A 21,409-nucleotide genomic window follows, 5' to 3' on the forward strand; every position below is an offset into this window, starting at 1 on the left:
AATTATTCCTACTAAACAACAAAACTACTATAATTTTCGACTAAAAATGTAATCTTGGCGACAAACTCGAAATAAAATTAGTTCTATTTTATAAATTCGTACCCTTGAAGACATTTAATTTTGTTTTTATTTCAGTATTTCGACTATAGAAATTAATGTTGTCAACTGGCAGTCTGCAAATAAATGATATTCTTTTATTTTAGTTGCTTAATGTGTTGGAAAAAAACAAAAACACATTTTGAAATATTTTACTTAATTCCCTAAGAAACAATCTACTTCTATGTAAATAAATTGACGCGGCTTGTAGACTAAGACTTTTATTTTCTAAGTATTTTTTTTACAACTGTTTCAACATTTTATTTATAAGGGTTCCCCATCTTTAGGTGGTTCAGGAACCAAATTCATCTGTCGTCTTGGATTCTGCGGGACATATCTCTGCTCAGGGTCATTATCATACCTAGGTTTTATATTATTGTAATAATTTGCTAAATCAGCATCTACTGGCTCCTCTTCTGGTTGCATCTCCGCCATTTGGTCATAATCGTAAAGATTCGTTGCGCTTGCGAGCGGTCTGGCTGGTGTTGCCAGATTATCGATATTTTCATTTCTGGTAGGAACGACACCGGCGTTATAATCAACGTTCCTATTTTCATTATTCCCCATTCTTCGCCTACCATTGCGATTTATTTTCCCTAAGCTTCGTCTAAAACTTGTCGTTTCGAAATAATCGTCTGCATACATATCTCTATTCGTAAACCTATTAACAGGCTCCGCCGGCGGCTTATTGGCTGTTGTTAAAAAATCGTCTTGATAAATATTTAATGGTGTTGTCATTTCATATTGCTGTTCATCTAAATTTGTACCCATATTTCTACCATAGTCATAATCTGGAGCTCCGGGATTGGGTTCAGGTTTTTTATAAAATTCTCCTCCTCCATGTTCAAAATTTCTATATTTTCCGCGTAATGAAGGTAAATCATGCTCTGAATTTTTTTCTAAAGTTGGATTACGCCGATTACGATGATATGATGGTTCTATGGCCATTTTCTTTTTATTATTACGATTTAAATCATAGTCAACGAATTTTAGTCCATCATTTTGTTTCATTATTTTATCTGCATTTGCTATTATTAATTCTTTTTTATCTCGGATATTTTTGTTTAACTGTCCTTCTTCATTTTCATCGTAATATTTGTCACCTCTCTTTGGTTCTAGTTCCCTAGTACCATATTTTTGTTTTAACTCAAAATCTTCCGTTTTTTTGTTATTTTCTTCTAAATTCCTCGCATTAAAATGTTTTTCGAAATCAATTCGTTGCTTTACCATATCATGCAGTTTATGTTCCAAATCTCTTATAATTTCTGAATCATTTTGAATTTGGTTTTTCAAAACCTTAATTTCGCTAACTAACCGTTGTATTTGATTAAATACTGTTATTCCAATCATAGTTTGATTAAGAACAATATATTTTTCGTCAGCCATATTGGTTTTTGTCGTTATTTCTTCAACCGATGAAGTTGTATGTCTTTCTAAATTTGGTATATTTTCATCAGCTTCTAATTCCCGCAATAATTTCTTTTCTGTAGTTGAAATGTCTTTAACTGGTGTGGTTTGGAAAATATCTCTTGAATGTTTTAAAGTAACTTTTTTGAAGTTATCTTCATTCCTATAATAAAATATTTTAAGTTAATTAAACTAAATTTGTTATTTGAACAAGGAGTGCGTGTGAGGGAACGGAAGCACGTCGTTGTTACGTCTCCCTCACAGGCACTCCGCGTATACGTCTACTGTATTTATGTTTCGTCTTCTACACAGCGACTTGTTGCTATATTCAGACATATGAAGTTAAATGGCACATATAACATGCCTACATAATATCTTTCAGGCAAGACGCGAAAGTATAGGCAGAGGTGTATAAAATACATCCACGTTTCGCCATTAACAATGTTAGTCCCTTGTAATAGGGGGCGAGATTAGTGTCATATACCGGACACGTTAAGTTCAGGTTAACTATTGTAAATATTCTTATACTGATAGAAAAGTTATATTAACGGACTCCGTAGTGCAGTGATTAAGGTGGTCGCCTCGCCACCAGCGCGTCGGGAGGTTAAGGATTCGATTTGCACACGAAACAATTATTTTGTGACAGATAATTGCCTCATTGTACTTTGTGGACACAAAGTAAGGAATTTTTTTGTATGTTTGTAAAATTCACTTCGACATAAGAGTTACTTACAATGCGGACTAAGGTCCATCATTACTTAATATAATAACTTACTTATAATTCTGTGAATTTCCATGAATTCTCACTACATTAGGCGTCACTCTGTCTCTTACAAACATCGGTCCTGGTCTAATAACAGTCGTTTTCATATTGCCATCTCTTTCTAACATCCTCCCATGCATCCCAGTGATATGCGCAAAATTCCCTTTAGCTCTTTGTAAAGAGGGAACATTTTTATCTGTCAAATTTTTTTCTGCATAAATGCTTGGTTTTTTAATCATTTCTTCAGTATTTTCTCTTAAATTACTGCTTGCTTTTTCAATTAATTGTTTGGTATTATTTTCAGAATCGCCATTTTTATTTTCGTCTGTAAATAAATAAATTTCATTGGACAACTCACCCCAATCTAAGCAGAACTTGTATTGTAACCAAACCAAATAACTGATAAACATACTCATATGCTTCTAAATACAATTTATATAGATAATTTACAACCAGGCTCAGAACAAATACTCGTGCTCATCACACAGACTTGTCCCAGATGGGATTCGAACCCGCCATACGCGGCGCCATGGTTATTGCCGCGAGGTGACCACGTAAACCACTGCGACAAACGTGCAGTTAAATAACATACACATAAATATACTTATATACTTCTAAATACATACTTATATAGATATATTAAATAAACAATTATTACATACCTGTATCTTGTTTGTTTTGTCTGTGGTTACTTCCTTTAACTTGCTTATGATTCACGATTAAATTATTCCAATATTTATAAAGAGTATCTTTTAAATGTAATCTAGTTTCATCTATCAAAACAGAATAGTAATCGAAAACTAATGATCTTAATCCTTTGCGTACAATCAGTCTCAATACAGCATTATTTTTCGCACCCACACGATATTTATCTAAATTACCCAATACGATGTTATATTTTTCAACTGGCAACAAACTGTAGATAAAATTAATATAACGAATCATATTTCTTTCATTGTCTTTGTGACTTTCTGTCAACCTATTTGTAACTCTTGCTAGAAAATTTCTAATACCGTTCGGAGGTAGGTCTTGTAGTCGATATAATCTGTGGTCCATAACCTCAGCGAGACCTGTCAAATCTGACAGTTCGTTGAATTTACAACCAGTGTAATCAAATTTTCTCGCTTCTTCGTTGAAAATTATAAAGAAATGTTTTAAATCTGCATCGGGATATTTAGTTAAAATATTAATTAATGCTTTTAAGAATTTCGTAAAGTTTTCACTGATTTGTTTATTATTCCCGTTTTTAGGCTGTTTGTTTTGTGAATTTGTATTTAAATCTTTAGTGACAGGTTGTAAAATTGGTTCTTCGGCCATTTTGTAGTGACGGTTAAGCCCCATTTTAGATTCTTGATCTGCTTCTGTTGTGTAAAGAAAATAATTTAGTTTGTAGTAGTTTTTGTTCTGATTTTATATATTCAATTAATTTCCCACTGCTGGTCAAGGGTCTCCTCCCGTAATAAGGGAGGGGTCAGGTTTGGAATCCAACACGCTGACCAACTGCGTTGGGGAATTTGCATACCTTTAAGAACTGTTCTAAAAAACACTCAGGCATGCAAGATTGCACCACGATGTTTTCCTTCACCGTTGGAACAAATGATTATTATTTCTAATACACACATAACTTGGAAAAGTCATTGGTGTGTTGCCTCGGGTTCAAACCTGCGACCATTTGCTTGGGAGGCGCCACTTAAACCACTCGGCTATCACTGCTCAGACTGGGACAGCTATAGTTAACAAAGTATTATAAACTTACCTGTAGTCATAAATATTCCGTAAATAATTATTAAAACACGCACTAACATTGTATTTCAGATCATAGTTTCACTAACACTAAATAATTTTATATAATTTAATAATAACTACTAATTATTTTCGCCTGCATCGAAAAATATAATAGTTAGTAGTAGTAATAAAATGCTTTTAAAATAAAATAAAAAGTTACTCGAGTCTTATGCAATAGTCAAGGTAATAAAAAAAATACATAAATAATAAAAAAATCCAATTGGACATTTTATTGGTTCCATGTAAAGTCTTGAAAATATATATTTCTAAATGTATTGAGATAATAAAATATAGTGACACACAAAATTCTGTCTGAAAATAAACGAACAATAAAATAAAATGCATCAAATTATTCTAACTTCATTCGTGTTTAGTTTTTTAACTAATTTATGTGTATCAGAAGGTAAGTTTGAGAATAAATTTCATAAAGAAAAAACAGAAAACTATTGATTTTACTATCGTAAGAAACGCAGCACTAATTAACGCAATGGTAATCGTCTCCCAAAATGAGGAAGAGATCTTGATTCCACCACTCGAACCAAGTGCGGGTTGGGGACTTTACATACTTTCAAAAATTGTGTTAAGTTACAACTCTATATTTATCTACAACATTATAATTATGTATACCTTTCAGAAAACACATCACAACAGCTACAACAATCTCTGAACCACGTCAACACCTTTCTTCAATCTGTTCAAATCAAAATAAAACGCAGCCTCAACATTCTAACCGATTTAGACAACTTAACTTACTTCAGTGATTTACGCCCAGATTTCTTTGACTACCCTCAATTTGACGTTTTAAAAGACGACGTGACAGTACACCCTTATCAAACGACGAACACTCCATCCTACTTGCCAACGTTAAATGAAATGTCAACTTTTTCTACGCTGGCAACTTGGGATATAGGAACGAATTATAATTATACATTGCCAATTTTACCAACTGAAGCGGCCAACACAACGCCGACTATTGTTTTTGAAGGAATGAGAGAAGGTCTCGATGAGGAAACGGAGGAAAATAAATTCGATATTAAAAAGTATTATCCTGAATGGTGGACAACCGAAAATCCAATCAGTGAGTAACTAAAAAATCGTTATTATTTATTAAAACGAAATTATTCATTAATACAGGTCAAATACAGAAATTTATTGATAAACTGTTGATGGCCTCCGTGGCGCAGTGGTTTAGGTCACCACTCCGAAACCATTGCATCGGCAGGTCGTGGGTTCGATTCCCGCAGGTAGCGATTATTTGTGCGATCCACAAATAATTGTTTTGAGTCTGGTTGTGTTTTGTGTCCGTTGTTTGTATGTTTATTAAAATCCCCGCGACACAAGAGCAATTCTTAGTGCGGGAGTTGTCTTTAAAAAAAAATACAGTAGGTAAATTTACCGCCAATTCAGAAGGTAGAGCCGATGAGAAGAGTTGCCAAAAAACTTCTGAACACTCTGAAACCGGCCACCGGTGCAGGACTTTTTTTATAGTTATAAATGTCTGCACAATACACAGGTGCACTTTTACCTTCTAAGTTTAGGAAATTGAGGCAGAAGACCTCCGTGCCTTAGAGAACACGTAAAGCCGTCGGCCCTGCGACTGACCTCTCACTCATCGTATCCTACCGGGTCCTAACCTATTTTTAAGAGATTACCCGGAGTTAGGAAGTTGAGGGCGTAGATATCCGTGCCTCGGAGAGCACGTGTCGCCTATGGTCCTGCGCCTGACCTCTCACTGGCCGAGTCGACCGTCTCACCGCACTATGAGAGTGATGTAATAGAGAGTGTACCTGTGTATTGTACACACGACTGCGAAAGCTTTCCGCAATGAAATTATTTCATCAAAATTATCTTTTTAATTGAATCTTTTCTTATTTTCAGAAAAAGTACGCACAACTCATTATTTAAATATAATCCGAAATATTAACAAGGAGCCTAAGAATTTCATAAATAGAAGGAGATACAACGATCTCTCTTTTCACTCACACACGACACATACACGACTTTTGACAAAACGAAGAAATGTCAAAATGACAAGCACTACTAAAAGAATGACAAATAAAAAGCTACTAAAAAGAAACAAATTTAAGAATAGAAATAACATTTATAACAGAAATATTAATAAAATGAATTCGGACAGAAAAGTCAAAGCCAATTTTCGTAGACAATTTGACAGCACAGATAATAAAAAATCTAGAAAGAATCATAGTATATTAGATCTTTTATTAAAACAAGTTCAAGCAATGAAAGCGTCCACAGAAATGAGAAATATTGAAGACATTTGAATAACAAATTATATAAAAAATATGATACTAAAAGATGAATAATCAAAAATAGTCGAGTGGTTTAAACATTAATCTCTTATGTGATCGAGAGTTAAACAATGAGTGTTCCAAGTGATGTGTTCTAAATAATGATCACGTTGTTATAACGATGAAGGAAAACATCGTGAGCAATGTCATGTGAGAGAGTTGTTTAAACAGTTGTTGAAGTAATGTAAAGTGTCACTTGATCACTGTGATGGAAAGCGGCTATAATTCTTGAAGAACTTAACGACTGTTATCTTAATTGACAACAACCAACTTTTTGTATGCCTACCGAAGCACGAAGACGCTCATTTCAAATACCTCTATGCGGTCACCCATCTATAGAACAACTACATGAAAAGTTGCTAAACCCAAAGATCTTATACCGACCGGTGAACACAATAACACGATAATAAAATAAATATCATTGGATAACCCACACACGGACATTTGATTCCAAACTAAGCAGAGCTTGTATTGTATCCAAATAACTGATAAACATACTTATACTTATATAGATACATCAACATCCAGGCTCAGAACAGATACTCGTGCTCATCACACAAATATTAGTCCCGGGTGTGATTCCTCATCTTGTTAAAAATAGTCACGAGATAGTATTATTCGCTGATGATACATCACTTTTATTTAAACGACATCAAACTAATCTTGACGATGTGAATAATGCTATCTCTAAAGTGGTGCATTGGTTTGATGTTAACAATCTGCTATTAAACGAGCAAAAAACTAAATGCATAAAATTTGTAACACCTAATGTCAAACCAGTGAAAACTTTGATAAAGATTAAGGAAGATGAGCTGGACCTTGTGGACACAGCCAAATTTCTAGGCATTACAATAGATTCGAAGTTACAGTGGGGTCCACATATATCACAATTGTCGAATAGACTTAGTTCTGCAGCCTTTGCGGTCAGAAAAATTCGCCAACTCACTGACATTGAAACAGCTAGGTTAGTATACTTCAGTTACTTCCATAGTGTCATGTCTTATGGAATTTTGCTCTGGGGTAATGCTGCCGACATCCAAACCATCTTTGTGCTGCAGAAGAGGGCTATTCGTGCAATTTATAACTTAGGCAGTAGACATTCACTAAGGGAAAAATTTAAGGAGATAAATGTATTGACGGTGGCAGGTCAATATATATATGAAAACCTAATTTATGTACACAAAAATATAACACATTTCAAGAAAAAGAGCGATATACATAGCATTAATACACGAAACAAAAATAAACTTGTTATTCCAGCCACTAGGCTCCAAAAAATAAACAAATCCTTCAGAGGTCAATGTGTGCGATTCTACAATAAAATCCCTAGTGAAATCAAAAATTTAAGCTTCAATAAATTTAAATTAGTCATTAAACGCAACTTATGTTTAAAAGGCTATTATACTGTTAAAGATTATTTGGACGATAATAAAGCTTGGGACTGTGCTGCTTCTACCAAGTCTGTTTCAAATAATGTACTAATGTTTTAATGTACAATGTTTTACTGTGTCCTACCAATAAGTTTCCTTTTGAAGATTATTACTATTTTTATTAGCTTAAATTTTAAATTAGATTTATTCAGCTTTTTTTTTTAGTGTAAATCATCAAATCATCTTGTATCAAGCAAATTGACATTTTTAAAAGAGCAAGCCGTGAGTTTCTTGCCGTTTCTTCTCACGAGCAACCAGCTTTTCCGAAACGGACAAAAGAAATAGAAATACGTGACTATTTCAAATACTTTGTAAAAAGTTTACGAAATAAAGGATATTTTGAATTTGAATTTGAATTTGAATTTGATTGGAACCACACACGGCGCTACGGTTATTGCGGCGAGGTGACCACGTTAACCACTGCACTAAACGTACAGTCACTTTCGTTTCAATAAAGATGATTTATTTGAAATAAAGCTTTTTTATTTATTTATTTTATCAATCTTTATATATATAATTCTTCTGTAAGTGTGTATGTCACTGAACTTCTCTTAAACGACTGGACCGATTTTGATGAAATTTTTTGTGTGTGTTCAAGGGGATCTGAGAATGGTTTAGACTCACAATGTTGTCCGCTGGACAATGTTTTTTTATTTAATTTTTATGGCTAAACAACGTTTTCCGGGTCAGCTAGTTAATTATAAATATTCTGGAGTTACGTCCATGGTGCGTCGTTTTAAATATTTACTAAGTTTGAACGTCATAGTTTTAGTGACAGCTGGCTTGGTTGTTTCAGTAGTGGTAGACTTTGAATGTTCCAAAGACTCATCTTCATCTAAAAGATAAAGAAAACATAGTTGTAATTACTTCAGTCAATCTCTGTATCACCCCAAAGTAGACTGGACGAAAATTCCTTTCATCATCATGCATCAGCATCTGAAATCATCAGCCTAACCTTTCTTGCAACTATGTTGGAGTCAGCTTCCAGTCTCACTGGATGCAGCTGAATGAAATGAAATGAAATGAAATGAATACTCTTTATTGTACATAAAGAAACACGAATAAACATAAAATAAATAAAAGTAGGTACAATTGGCGGCCTTATCGCACAGTGGCAATCTCTTCCAGGCAACCATTGGATGGAGAGATATAAAAGCAGTAGAATGAAGGAGGGCAGTACAAATGAGAGTAAATAGTAAATATATAAATAATGACATATACGTATATAATCGAGGAATATAAACATACATATATAAATGATACACAATACACAAATAATATATTTAAAAATACATACTTAATAAATACATAAAATAAATAATTAATTTTGTAGCGAAAGGTAGTGTTCCTTAACTTGGTTTTTAAAGATGGGTAGGGATTGAGCACGTCGTATTGACACTGGTAGTGCATTCCACAATCGCACAGCTTCTACAGAAAACGATCTATCTACAAACTTTGTGGAATGCACTGGCATCTTCAATCTTAAATTTTCTGATGATCGCAGGAGTCTTGAATGTGTGTCATGTAAGAAATCAAAACGTTCTTTAAGATATGGGGGTGCAAAGGGATTAAACAATATATTGTACAAGAGAAAGAGAATGTGAGCATTCCGGCGTGAACGTAGGGGTAACCACTTGAGCTTGTGTCTGTATTCAGAAATATGATCATACTTGCGTAAACCAAATATGAATCTAATAAAGAAGTTTTGAAGTCGCTCAAGTTTATTCAATTGGTCCTCGGTGAGATCAAGATAGCTGACATCGGCATAATCAAGAACGGGAAAAAGAAGGGATTGTACTAACGCAACTTTAGTCGTGATGGGAAGAAAATTACGCAGTCTGCGCAAAGACCCCGCCGCAGCGAATATTTTGCGACTGACATGTTGGATTTGAGGAGCCCACGACATCTTCTTATCAATAAAGATACCCAAATTCTTGACTTTGTCACTGTATGGGATATCAATACCGTCACAAGACACGGGGGGTATCAGTGACCAGTCGATTCTTGACACCATTCTCGAACTGCCAACAACAATCACCTGGGTCTTATCCGGGTTGACCTTTAACCCGTACGACTTGCTCCAGTCACAAATTCTCACCATGTCGGTGTTTATAGTTAGAACAGCTTCCGTCAACCTATCTAGGGCAGCGTGGGAGTAAATCTGTAGATCATCTGCGTAGAGGTGGTAAGAGGAAGTCAAGTAGTTAGAAATTGAGTTGATAAAAACTGCGAAGAGAAGAGGAGATAAGACGCCGCCCTGCGGAACGCCAGCATAAGACGGGCACCATGCGGAGATCGTGTTATCGATGCTGATACGTTGCCGGCGCCCAAACAGGTAACTACGAAACCAGTCAACCGCTGTTGGAGATACGTTAAGAGAGCATAATACCCCGAGAAGTACATCAAAGTCAACAGTGTTAAAAGCGTTGCTAAAGTCTAGCAATGCAAGCACTGTTAGATGACCACCTTCCATTGCTGACCTAATGTCTTCCGTAATATGAACCAGGGTTGTGGTGGTACTGTGACCGGGACGGAAACCAGACTGGAGTGGGTTAAGGAGTTGGTTTTCGGAAAGAAAGGAACTAAGCTGATCATGAACGAGGCGTTCAAGAACTTTAGACAGGAAAGGTAGGATAGAAATGGGCCGGTATTCAGAGAAGGATGAAGGGTTACATTTTTTAGGTAGAGGAGTGATTTGGGCGTCTTTCCAAGCTGATGGGAAGATGCCCTTGGAGATGGAGAAATTAAGAATGTGACAGATGACAGGGAGTATCTCATCAAGGATAGGAAGGATCATATTACGGCTGACGCAATCGGTACCTATTGCATTCGAGGTAGTAGATAGGATGCTTTTCTTAACGTCACAAGCAGCAAATTGATGAAAGTCAAATGGGAAGCAATCGGGAGTCGAACTTAGTGAAAGAGATTTTAGAGTATTATCTTTTAGTAAGGGGTCAAAGTGGGGTAATGTAGTGAAATGCTGGTTTAAAGCGTTCAGATCGAGAGATTTAGGAATTGTGTATACCAGTATTTTACATGCAGCGACTGTCTATCAGACCTCCACATCAGTTACCTGGGTAACACGATACCCTTCGGTAAGACTGTTTGTCAGATTTGCAGCCTTCAGACTACTGGTAGCAACGGTCAAAGATATTTGAAAATGACCGCCGAGACCCACAATTTAAAGTGCCTTTCGAAACACGGAGGAACTTGATATGTTAACATGGTTACACATCCACAGAACAACCTCGGCAAGCGTAGTTTAATCTGAAAGATCAATTTGCTAAAACTAGTTCCTTCAAACATCTTCTTTCTATAAATATGATCTTTAAAATCGATCCACTTGGTAAAAGGCTATGAGGTAACAAACAAAAAAAAATACATACGCCATGAAAACATCCTCATTTTTTGTAATCTATAATAATCTATACTAATGTTATAAAGCTGAAGAGTTTGTTTGTTTGAACGCGCTAATCTCAGGAACTACTGGTCCGATTTGAAAAAATCTTTCAGTGTTAGATAGTCCATTTATCGAGGAAGGTTATAGGCTATATATCATCACGCTACGACCAAAAGGAGCAGAGTACCAGTAAAAAATGTTTGGGAAATTTTTTAACCATTCTCTCTTATGTGACGCAAGCGAAGTAGCGCGGGTCAGCTAGTCAGTTATAAAGATATATAATACTCACCGTCCAGTAAACTGCTTCTAAACCACATTTGTTTCGGGAATCGATCTCTGAACAGTTTGTTGGCTGTGTCTACGAGTCGTTTACGTTCCCCCTTGAGCCCTCGTCCCCTGTAGGGCTCCTCAAATGCCTCTATGATAGATGAGGCTATGTCATAACCTGCTCTGGTTGCTACAATAGGAAAAAACATTTAACTTCTTTTTTAAGACATTGTAGGGACACTGCTGACGCTGCAGTAATGTGTAGTCAGGCGCACGCCTGCGATAGTCCGGCGCGCCAGTTGTCTCCGCGCACTCATTTAGATCCATACTAATATTATAAATGCGAAAGTAACTCTGTCTGTCTGTCTGTCTGCTACTCAATCACGCCTAAACTACTGAACCAATTTGCATGAAATTTGGTATGGAGATATTTTGATACCCGAGAAAGGACATAGGCTACTTTTTACCCCGGGAAAATGACGCATTTTCCGGGAAAATTCAGGTGACGAACGAAGTCGCGAATAATCAACATTATAATGACATTGAATTAACAAAATTCCGTTGTCATGGCAACTGTTTTAATGACGGATATGCCTTAGCGCGACTTCGTTATATTAAGAGATATAAATAATTTTTATAAGAATATTTTTCGTGAAAAAAAAAGCATATTTTATATCATCACGCTACGACCAATAGGAGCAGAGTAACAGTAAAAAAGTGTTACAAAAACGTGAAAAATTCTGACCCATTCTCTCTTATGTGACGCAAGCGAAGTTGCGCGGGTCAGCTAGTAGGTCATATAATTAGTCATTAATATGTAGTATATTATTGTAATAGTCTGGTACCAGGAAATGTATATCATTTATCATGAAGCAGTTATTTATCGTCCCCTAAAACATCTTCCAAACTTAGAATCACTCTTGTGTCGCGGGGACTTCTACAAACATACAAACAACGGACACAAAGTACAACCAGACCCGAAACGACGAGTGGCGACCTTAACCACTGCGCCATGGAGGCAGTCACTTTGTATTATTTACTTGTAAATATCTTTGCACATTGTTCCTTCCTGAAGCCTTAGTAATTGATGACAGAAAATATATCTTAACGAGCTAAAAAAAAAGGCTAAAAATATATCTTTACAAGCTAAAAAAAGGCTAAAAATAAATCTTTACAAGCTAAAAAAAGGCTAAAAATATATCTTTACGCGTGGTGACCTGAACCACTGCGTCACGGACGCAGGCCTATACTCTTGTATCCATCAAAGTTCTTACCATTAGGATACTCCCGGAACTCCTTGACGGCTCCAAAGATGCGTCTCCCCTCATCATCAGGCACGAAGTCGTCAGCCGCCTCCAACACCTTGTTCACTTCTGGACTTAACGCATCACGGCGGTTCTGCATCATGAACGTCAGCATGATCGCGTAACCTGGGGGAAAATAAATAAATATGATTGGACAACTCACACACGGTCATTTGATTCCAAACTAAGCAGAGCTTGTACTGTAACCAGATAACTGATAAACGTACTTATATAGATACATTAACATCCAGGCTCAGAACAAATACTCGTGCTCATCACACAAAGATTTGTCCCGGGTGAGATTTGAACCCACCACACGCGGCGCTCTGGTTGAACAAACAAATAACATATCTTATCGTATGGTTAGTGGTCAACCTAGTGTCAAAGTTGTTCAGGCCCGAAGACCTTTGACATGGCTTAACGACTGTTATGAGGCGCTCATAGCCAGTTGCGCTCACCGGTCTGACAACGATTTGTGGGTGAAGCAACAGTTCTATAGATTGGTTAATAATCTTTATACGTAGATCGCGTAACTAATGGGAAAATGAGAAAGGAGTCAGGCCTCGAGTTCTCGACGCTGGCCTAGTGCGAGTTGGGGACTTTGCATACCTTCAAGAACTGTTCTAAATAACTCTCAATCATACTAAGGTGCATCGAGAAAAATGAGAAATAAGGCATTGTACCAACTGCCTCGGTGGCGCCGTCGGTAGTAAATATATGAGACTTCCATGCAGTGCTTTCAAATCCCGAGTCAGGCCAGTTATTTTTACCTAAGACCTTCTGTAAAAAGACCTTCGCGATCAAACAAACAAACAAACTCTTCAGCTTTATAATATTCGTATAGACATGTATATTTTTCTTTTTTAAAGAATACTCCCGCACTAATAAGACCTCGGTGCCTCGGAGAGTACGTAAAGCCGGCCCTGCGCCTGACCTCTCACTTGCCCCGTCGGATATGCGTCCCACCGAACTATGAAAGTGTACCTGTGTATTGTACACACACTTGAACACTATAAACAAAGTCCTGGAAGTTTTTTAACTTAATCAGCGTGATGAACTGTTACCAGAGTTTATAGTTGCATTCACGCGTAGGTAAACGCTCAGTGTGTTAACTAGTACATTACATAGATGTAGGTGCAGTTTTTGAGCTGAGCGTCTCCGTGATACAAGTCACGCTTGTTGTTTAACATAACAACAGTTCACCACAAACACTTACACTTTGACACTAGGTTGACCACTAACTACACGATATCGTCTACTTACTCTGCATGACGTCTACGGGCATGACGGACAGTTGTCTCACGATGTTTACTAAAATAGACTGCATCGGTTCTTCCAGCCATCTAAGTCTGCCTCGGGCTAACATTCTGACAATTAAAATAATTAATTAATTGCGATAATTACAGTATTCCCAAGCCCAAGAAGGATTGTTAGGTAGGCCCTTAGTAAAATACTAGCTGACCCGTGCGGCTCCGCTCGCGTGAATGTCGTGCTGTTGCATTAGTTGCAGCTCACTTAGACCTAGATACTTTCAAGGTTAGATGCCAAATAAAATAATGCACTATAAAATAAAATTTATATCAATTTCCACAAAAATCTAAACAAAATCCATAGAAAATGTTTAAAAAGTACTTTGAAACGTAAAACAGTCACAAAAAGTACTGTCTCCGATGAGGTTCGATCCCTCACCAAAAGGATTAAAAATTAAAAACGAATCTATAAACCAATACGCCACAGCAACGCTTGTAATATAAGCTAAAATTTTCGCTTATATTTTTATGTTACCTGTGAACGATTTTTACTACATATTTGCAATTTTCTAGAAAACTAAGAATTTTTATGAGATAAAAAGTTTCCTATAAGTTGCTCCACTACTTATTCATTAAGATTTAAAATATTGAATAACCAAGTAGGTACCTACTTATACTTTCAAAAGACTGCGGGATTTATGACAACAAAAATATTCGCTCACTCAATATTGTGATAAAAATGTTATTTAAATAAAAAAATATGTCAAAAAAATTATAATATTGAATTAAATCACCTAAAAAAATTAACACAAAATTTAAAAAAATAAATAAATTGTACAAAAATGAAATGTCACTCGTTAGGATTTGAACTTACTCTCTCATGACAAAACAAAAGTTCATCCTTGATATGTAACTACTTCGACCACGAACGCTATTAATATGTCAGATAAAATTATACGTTTATTCCAAAAAGGCGATGCGATTTTTTTTTAAATATTATAAATATCCTAAATGTTAATCAGATAAAAAAAACATACTTAGTACAAAAAGATATCCTTTTTGTACTAAGTATGTTTTTTTGTGAATAACGTTACAATTTTTTTTAATGTAAGGCCATTGACCTAGCTTTAGAATTAAGTATTTAAAATGGAATTATTTGGAACGTGATAACACTTGGGTTACTGGGTCGTTCTCCTGAAAATAAAAAGCAAAACATAGAACTACTTAGATTTTAATTCCAAAATACATATTATCCTACATTGATTAGGGTTGCCATAGATTTGGCTAGGCATTTTTAGGACCGCTTGCCTGACCTTGGCTCTTCTTAAAAATTCAAAAGGAAATTTAGAGGGGAAATTAGAGCGATGATGAGTACTATGCAATATGGAAATTTGGAATTGGGGTGGGGGCAAGACTGCCGGACTCTGCTGGAGTGTAGAAGGCGCTGATACAGGAAAATTATCCGTGAAAGTATAAATTTGACGCATATTTCACAACATCACTGTATTACCATACTCAAAGAGTAGGTATATCTTTTGTGTTCAAACCATGTATGGTCACTGAGTTCGTACTCAGTTTTAAATGATTCGTATTTAAATTGAAACATTGTTGGTCGACCTTCCGGTATGAGTTTTGTACGCCCTTGAATTTTATATCTGAGGTATTTTTCTGAACTAATGATGCCTAAACACATTTTATGCTTAATAATGTATAGGTACTTGCGATGATACGTCCGGAACCGCGTAACCCGTAATTATTTTTTATATATCATCCGTTGTTTATTTTTTAAAACTTACCTATAGACTGTTGCATAGCTATCCAATTTATTTCCTTAATGCAACCAATTAATTTGGTTATGTGTTACGAACTACAACGCCATCTGTTAGTAGCGGCGAACAACGACAACAAACGAAATTATTCGGTTTGCCACCTAGGATATCCCGACCGCACCGGACCCACGTAAACCAGTCAACATTTATGTGTAATAAATCATACAACATTTATGTTTGAAAATCTTATAAATGTATAGCCTGTTTCAAAGGTATTTTTTTTACAATAAAGCAATCAAAATAAATTAATTAGGAAAAACATGCTTTGTTGCGGACTATAACGCCATCTATTAGTTGGTGCGAACAACAGGTATCGATACGGCAGGCGCCGCGAACTATATTGCGAATGTTGTGAAATGGATTCGCAACGCCATCTATGGTATCTCTAGGGAAACGCAGGTTCGAAAGATTTCTACGTATTTTTTTCAATTTTCTAAAAATCTATGAAAAATTATGCGATAAAAAGTATCCTAGAGACTGCTCCACTACTTATTCTATGCATATAGCAAATTTCAGTGCGTTCTATCCGGTAGTTTTTACGTGATAGCGACACATACAGACGGAGGACAGACAGACAGACAGACAGAAAAGAAAATTATAAATTGCAGATTCGGTATCAGTATCCGTTACTAAACATCCCCCATTGGTTTTTTTTTAAATATATTCAATGTACAGAATTGACCTCTCTACAGATTTATTATAAGTATAGATAAATCATCTTGACAACGTTTGAGAAAGAAAACATGCTATGCTGACTCCACTTGACATGGGATAAGGACAGGACACAGAAGACAGTATGTACCTACATCGTAGAGCAAGATGGACGAATGTGGATGAAGCAGAAAAAAAAATGTAAAGATCTTAGCAAGTCATACCAATGCCCCGGCCTCGCGCGGTTTAAACAGTTATTTTACAAAAAAACCTTAACGTCTTTTACACATAAACCATTCTCTTGAATCACCCTTACTATTTAAAAAAACTGCATCAAAATCCGTTGCGTAGTTTTAAAGATCTAAGCATACATACATACAGACACAGAGACAGACGCGGGAAGCAACTTTGCTTTATCAACCCCCGACGAAAAAAGAGGGGTGTTATAAGTTTGACGTGTCTGTGTGTGTGTGTGTGTGTCTGTCTGTGGCATCATAACTCCCGAACGGATGCGTCTGCGAGTGTTCTTAGACATGTTTGATGAAAATCGGTTGAGCCGTTAAAAATTTATAGGGGGTGAAAGTGATGGGAGGAGAGAAAATTTACTCAGATGAAGTCTTAAATAGCTTCGTCTGATGAGAAAGTTGGTGGTGGGAATATTAGAACGGCTTAACCTAACTAGCCAATCTATAAAAAGGATGAAAAAAAGATGTATAAAATCGGGGGTTCTTTAAATTTATAGTTATAGTATGTAGCGATACATACTCATTAACAATCCTCTCTGAATGTCTAACAACGGGACCCACATGCTTGGGTTTCTTGAGCGCGGCTTGCTCGCACAGCCGGCCGAAGCCGATGGTGATGTAGCCGGAGTTGGTGCGTCTCATCTCCTGCGTCATCTCCTCTATGAACGGGTCCGGGTGGGGAGTCACTTGTGGCTGGGTCACTGAACACAAAATATATACATATACCTAACTCAAAGGTGACTAACGGACTTACCCCCGGTTTCTGTGTACATTTAACGGTAGTTTATGTATTCAATAGCGTTTTTTTATATGAGTTTTCAGTGTCTCATATTGAATATATTAACTACCGCTAAATGTACCTCAGAAACCGGAGGATATAGTGATTTAAACTCATACAAAAAACGCTATACATATAAACCGGGGGTTAGTCAGTTTGCTTGGCTGACAACCAGACTTACGAGGGGTATCGCGTTATAACCCGGGTAACTGTTGTGGAAGTCCGATAGACAGTCGCTTCATATAAAACATTCAGTTGCATCCAGTGAGACTGGAAGCCGACTCCAATATAGTTGGAAGAAAGACTAGACCGATGAGTATGAGCCTAGCATTTCTTCGTATGTATATCAGACTAGTCTTTCTTCTAAAGCTAGACTTATGTAGTGATTAACAAAATGCTTACAGAACAGTACTTCGCCTGGCATTGTGGTGAGCCATGGTAGTGGCACATCTGTCAGTATGCTGGACTGTCGGGCTGCTCCTCCACCTGTGGTAAGTAACTTAGTAGAGAGTCTTGTATGCTAGGTTCGCGGCTGGAGGTATACAACATACAGAATTTATAACATCAGTGACCCGCTGTCTGCAGCTGACGGTGACCTGTTTCATACACATAGGCTTTCTATTTGGTTGTCAGGACTATAATAATAAAATTGCGCGGCGGACTCACACGGACATAAAGAGTGCGTACCATCCATTTATTTAAAGTTAATTCAGTCAATATTTTAAGCATTTTTTGCTGTCGTTATCAATATTAAGCAAAATTAAGTAAAGAAACTCGTTTGTTGAATGGGAGCCCCTTAAATATAGCGGCAACAGAAATACATCATCTGTGAAAATGTCAACTGTCTACCTATGACGGTTCATGAGATACAGCCTGCTGACAGACAGACAAAGTTCAAAGTCAGTCAAAGTTGTTCAAGCCGCCTGAGAGGCCTTTGACATGGCTTTACGACTTATCTTAGTAGATAACAGCCGGGACCGACTTTTTATGTGCTCCGAAGCACAGAAACGCCCTGCTCAAATACCACTATGCGGTCACCCATCTATGGAATGACCGCGTCAAGGGTTGCTTAACCCACAGATCGTTTAACGACCGGTGAGCGCAACTGAGACAGACAGTGAAGTCTTAAAAATAGAGTTCTCACTGTACCCTTTAGGTATAATAAATAATAAATTTAATTTAATTTAACCCATTAACACTGGCCAAGTGCGGGTTGGGGACTTTGCATGCCCTCAATAAATGTATTAAACAAATTTTTAGGCATGCAAGGTTTCCTCACGATGTTTTCCTTAACCGTTGGAGCATGTGATAATTATTTCTAATACACACATAACTTCGAAAAGTCATTGGTGTGATGCCTCGGATTCGAACCTGCGACCACTAGTGTGGGAGGTGCTAACTTAAACCACTCGGCTATCACTGCTCAGTATATAACCTAAAAATAATGACTTACCAAATCTAGTAGTTCTTGAAGGACGTGAGAACGACTGCCCAAACACGCTTGACACATTTGTATAATTTCTCACAAATTGTTCTTTACCGATTGATTTCGGTCGACTTGTTTCTACAAACCATTGCACTGAAACAATATTAAAGGCGATACTGGTCATAACAATTTTGTCAATTCGCACCATTAAAAAATGACAGTTCCATACATTTTGACATATTTGTAGAGAGACAGAGAAATGTAACATGGCAAGGCCTCCAGTTGTTCTTGAGATTAGTGCGTTTTATCAATCAAAGAAACGCTACAATTTTGTCTATATATATCAGCTTAGCCTTTCTTCCAAACTTTGTTAGAGTCGGCTTCCAGTCTAACCGGATGCAGCTGAATACCAGTGTTTTACATGCAGCGACTGCCTATCTGACCTCCACAACCCAGTTACCTGGGTTATAACACGATACCCTTCGGTCAGACTGGTTGTCAGACTTTCAAGCTTCTGACTACTGTTAACGACTGTCAAAGATCTTCGAAAATAACAGCCGGAACCCACAATTTAACGTGCCTTCCGAAACACGAAGGAACTCGATATGTATAAGATGGTCAACCTCGGCAAGCGTTGCTTAACCTCAGAGATCGATCTTTTGTCTATACTTACTAATATTATAAAGCTGAAGAGTTTGTTTGTTTGAACGCGCGAATCTCAGGAAGTACTGGTTTGAATTAAAAAATCTTTTTTGTCTTGAATAAACTATTTATCGAGGAAGGCTTTAGACTATATGTAGGATCGGCTGACTAAAGAACATAAGTAAAAAATCTATATTTTTTTTATTAGGTCCCTCGACTTCAAATAATTCAATACGCCATCTGACTAAAACACTTAAGTCACTGAGTAATCATTCCCAGCATACTAAGTGGTGCACAATTTGAAAATTCCAAGACGGAATAAAAAACGTTTTTTATTGTTCCTGTAAAGTTCGACTTTTTAACTTAAGTGCTTTGGTCTGCCGACCCTAGATATAACATCAGCAGCGGAGTAGCAATGAAAAAATTTACAAAAGCGGGAAAAATATGGTCGATTTTCGACTACTATGCGACCACTAGTTAGTATAGATGTGCGACCAACCGTGAACACTAGTCTTGTCTCCCGGCGCCGGTTCTAATAACGGCAGTAAATTCTGTCCTTCTTCCATCTTCGCCTGAACAGTCTCCAAAATTGAGTCTAATTGCTGTAGTGGCTCATTTTTCACGATATCTGTTTTAAGTGCTAAAATTATTAAATATTATATTATAACACGATATTTTTCTTAGAAATATCACTGATAGGGTTAAGGTTATTGACCTTTAGTGACGAGGTCATTGACCTTTAGTGTTGAGGTCATTGACCTTAAGTGACGAGGTTATTGACGTTTAGTGACGAGGTTATTGACCTTTAGTGACGAGGTCATTGAACCTATGGAGCCAAAGTCACTGATCTTAAGTGCAAAAGTCAAAGACTTGAAGTGCCAATGTTAGTAGCCTTTTTAATGCCACGGTGAATGAATGACCTTTAGGGTTGAGGTCATTGACCTTAAGTGTTGAGATCATTGACCTTAAGTGTCAAAGTCTTTTCTTGTGTCTTTTCCTTGTCAGTGACCTTTACTTTAATGGTCACTTACAAAAAAAGTCACTGCTTCGTTTGGCACTGATTTCGAAATTAAAGATTTGCGAAAAACAAATCAAATTTTATTATCTCGTTTTTCAGTTCAATAACCTTAAGTTTATTGAAGAGAGGATTCTTTTCATTAATAGTGTTTAGTCAATAAGTAAGCAAATCATCACCAGTCTAGTCTTTCTTCCAACTATGTTGTAGTCGGCTTCCAGCCTCACCGGATGCAGCTGGATACCAGTGTTTTACATGCAGCGACTATCTATCTGACCTCCACTACACAGTTACGCGGATTATAACACGATACTCCACGGTAAGACTGGTAAGTGACTATGCTATAATATCGGAAATATACAGGTATAGTATAGTATAGATATTCTTAGGTCTCAAGATATTCATTTTAATATAGTAATTTATTACTTACCTTTTCTCCGTCTACAATTGACTGATGAAATGATTATTATAAAATATATTACTAACATAATATATTATTTATTTTAACTGCCTCGATCAGTATGTATGCGACTACCCAAAGGTCTCAGGTTCAAATCCCGGAACAAAATTATTGTTAGAAATTTTCTTTCCAAAATTGTCCGGAGTTAAGAAGTTGTGGTCGTAGACCTCCGTGCTTTAGATAGCATGTAAAGCCGTCGGTCCTGCGCCTGACCTCTCACTGGTCGTGTTCGTCTCACAGGACTATGAGAGTGATGTAATAGAGAGTGTACCTGTGTATTGTACACAACACACTATGAACAAAGTCCTGCACAGTTGACTGTTTTCAATGAAACTGGTAGCTGAATATTGCT

General features: G+C 36.7%; 3 protein-coding genes across 4 annotated transcripts; 1 reads left to right on the plus strand and 2 right to left on the minus strand.

Moving 5' to 3' along the window:
* Positions 1-301: 301 nt before the first annotated feature.
* Positions 302-4,225, minus strand: LOC142985515 (uncharacterized). Its single transcript, XM_076133731.1, has 4 exons — positions 4,023-4,225; positions 2,929-3,627; positions 2,279-2,591; positions 302-1,666 (listed from the first exon to the last, which is right to left on the minus strand). The coding sequence occupies exons 1-4, from the start codon at positions 4,069-4,071 to the stop codon at positions 361-363; spliced, it is 2,367 nt and encodes a 788-aa protein (XP_075989846.1). The 5' UTR covers positions 4,072-4,225; the 3' UTR covers positions 302-360.
* An 81-nt stretch (positions 4,226-4,306) lies between these two features.
* Positions 4,307-7,962, plus strand: LOC142985524 (uncharacterized). Its single transcript, XM_076133746.1, has 3 exons — positions 4,307-4,454; positions 4,686-5,129; positions 5,930-7,962. The coding sequence occupies exons 1-3, from the start codon at positions 4,391-4,393 to the stop codon at positions 6,331-6,333; spliced, it is 912 nt and encodes a 303-aa protein (XP_075989861.1). The 5' UTR covers positions 4,307-4,390; the 3' UTR covers positions 6,334-7,962.
* A 353-nt stretch (positions 7,963-8,315) lies between these two features.
* Positions 8,316-21,381, minus strand: LOC142985523 (uncharacterized). Of its 2 annotated transcripts, none has more exons than XM_076133745.1 (9): positions 21,028-21,381; positions 20,082-20,210; positions 18,968-19,093; positions 17,917-18,000; positions 17,257-17,437; positions 14,025-14,128; positions 12,732-12,887; positions 11,480-11,647; positions 8,316-8,625 (listed from the first exon to the last, which is right to left on the minus strand). In XM_076133745.1, the coding sequence occupies exons 1-9, from the start codon at positions 21,083-21,085 to the stop codon at positions 8,489-8,491; spliced, it is 1,143 nt and encodes a 380-aa protein (XP_075989860.1). In that variant the 5' UTR covers positions 21,086-21,381; the 3' UTR covers positions 8,316-8,488. The 2 variants fall into 2 exon arrangements, with proteins under 2 accessions (XP_075989860.1, XP_075989859.1); XM_076133744.1 differs by having other exon boundaries at positions 8,317-8,625; positions 20,082-20,222; positions 21,028-21,380.
* Positions 21,382-21,409: the final 28 nt, after the last annotated feature.

Source organism: Anticarsia gemmatalis, chromosome 30, assembly GCF_050436995.1.
Source record: "Anticarsia gemmatalis isolate Benzon Research Colony breed Stoneville strain chromosome 30, ilAntGemm2 primary, whole genome shotgun sequence".
NCBI classification, from domain to species: domain Eukaryota; kingdom Metazoa; phylum Arthropoda; class Insecta; order Lepidoptera; family Erebidae; genus Anticarsia; species Anticarsia gemmatalis.

What these genes read in the sequence shown, in the direction of transcription:
- LOC142985515 (XM_076133731.1), bottom strand. Translation starts at nt 4,071, where the DNA reads ATGTTAGTGCGTGTTTTAATAATTATTTACGGAATATTTATGACTACA. An exon ending in CGGAATATTTATGACTACAG is followed by an intron (nt 3,628 to 4,022) that starts GTAAGTTTATAA and finishes TTTACACAACAG; the next exon opens with AAGCAGATCAAGAATCTAAA. An exon ending in ACAAAACAAACAAGATACAG is followed by an intron (nt 2,592 to 2,928) that starts GTATGTAATAAT and finishes ATTTATTTACAG; the next exon opens with ACGAAAATAAAAATGGCGAT.
- LOC142985524 (XM_076133746.1), top strand. Translation starts at nt 4,391, where the DNA reads ATGCATCAAATTATTCTAACTTCATTCGTGTTTAGTTTTTTAACTAAT. An exon ending in TAATTTATGTGTATCAGAAG is followed by an intron (nt 4,455 to 4,685) that starts GTAAGTTTGAGA and finishes TATACCTTTCAG; the next exon opens with AAAACACATCACAACAGCTA. An exon ending in GACAACCGAAAATCCAATCA is followed by an intron (nt 5,130 to 5,929) that starts GTGAGTAACTAA and finishes TCTTATTTTCAG; the next exon opens with AAAAAGTACGCACAACTCAT.
- LOC142985523 (XM_076133744.1), bottom strand. Translation starts at nt 21,085, where the DNA reads ATGTTAGTAATATATTTTATAATAATCATTTCATCAGTCAATTGTAGA. An exon ending in GCCAGGCGAAGTACTGTTCT is followed by an intron (nt 17,438 to 17,916) that starts GTAAGCATTTTG and finishes TTTTGTGTTCAG; the next exon opens with TGACCCAGCCACAAGTGACT. An exon ending in GCCCGTAGACGTCATGCAGA is followed by an intron (nt 12,888 to 14,024) that starts GTAAGTAGACGA and finishes ATTTTCCCCCAG; the next exon opens with GTTACGCGATCATGCTGACG.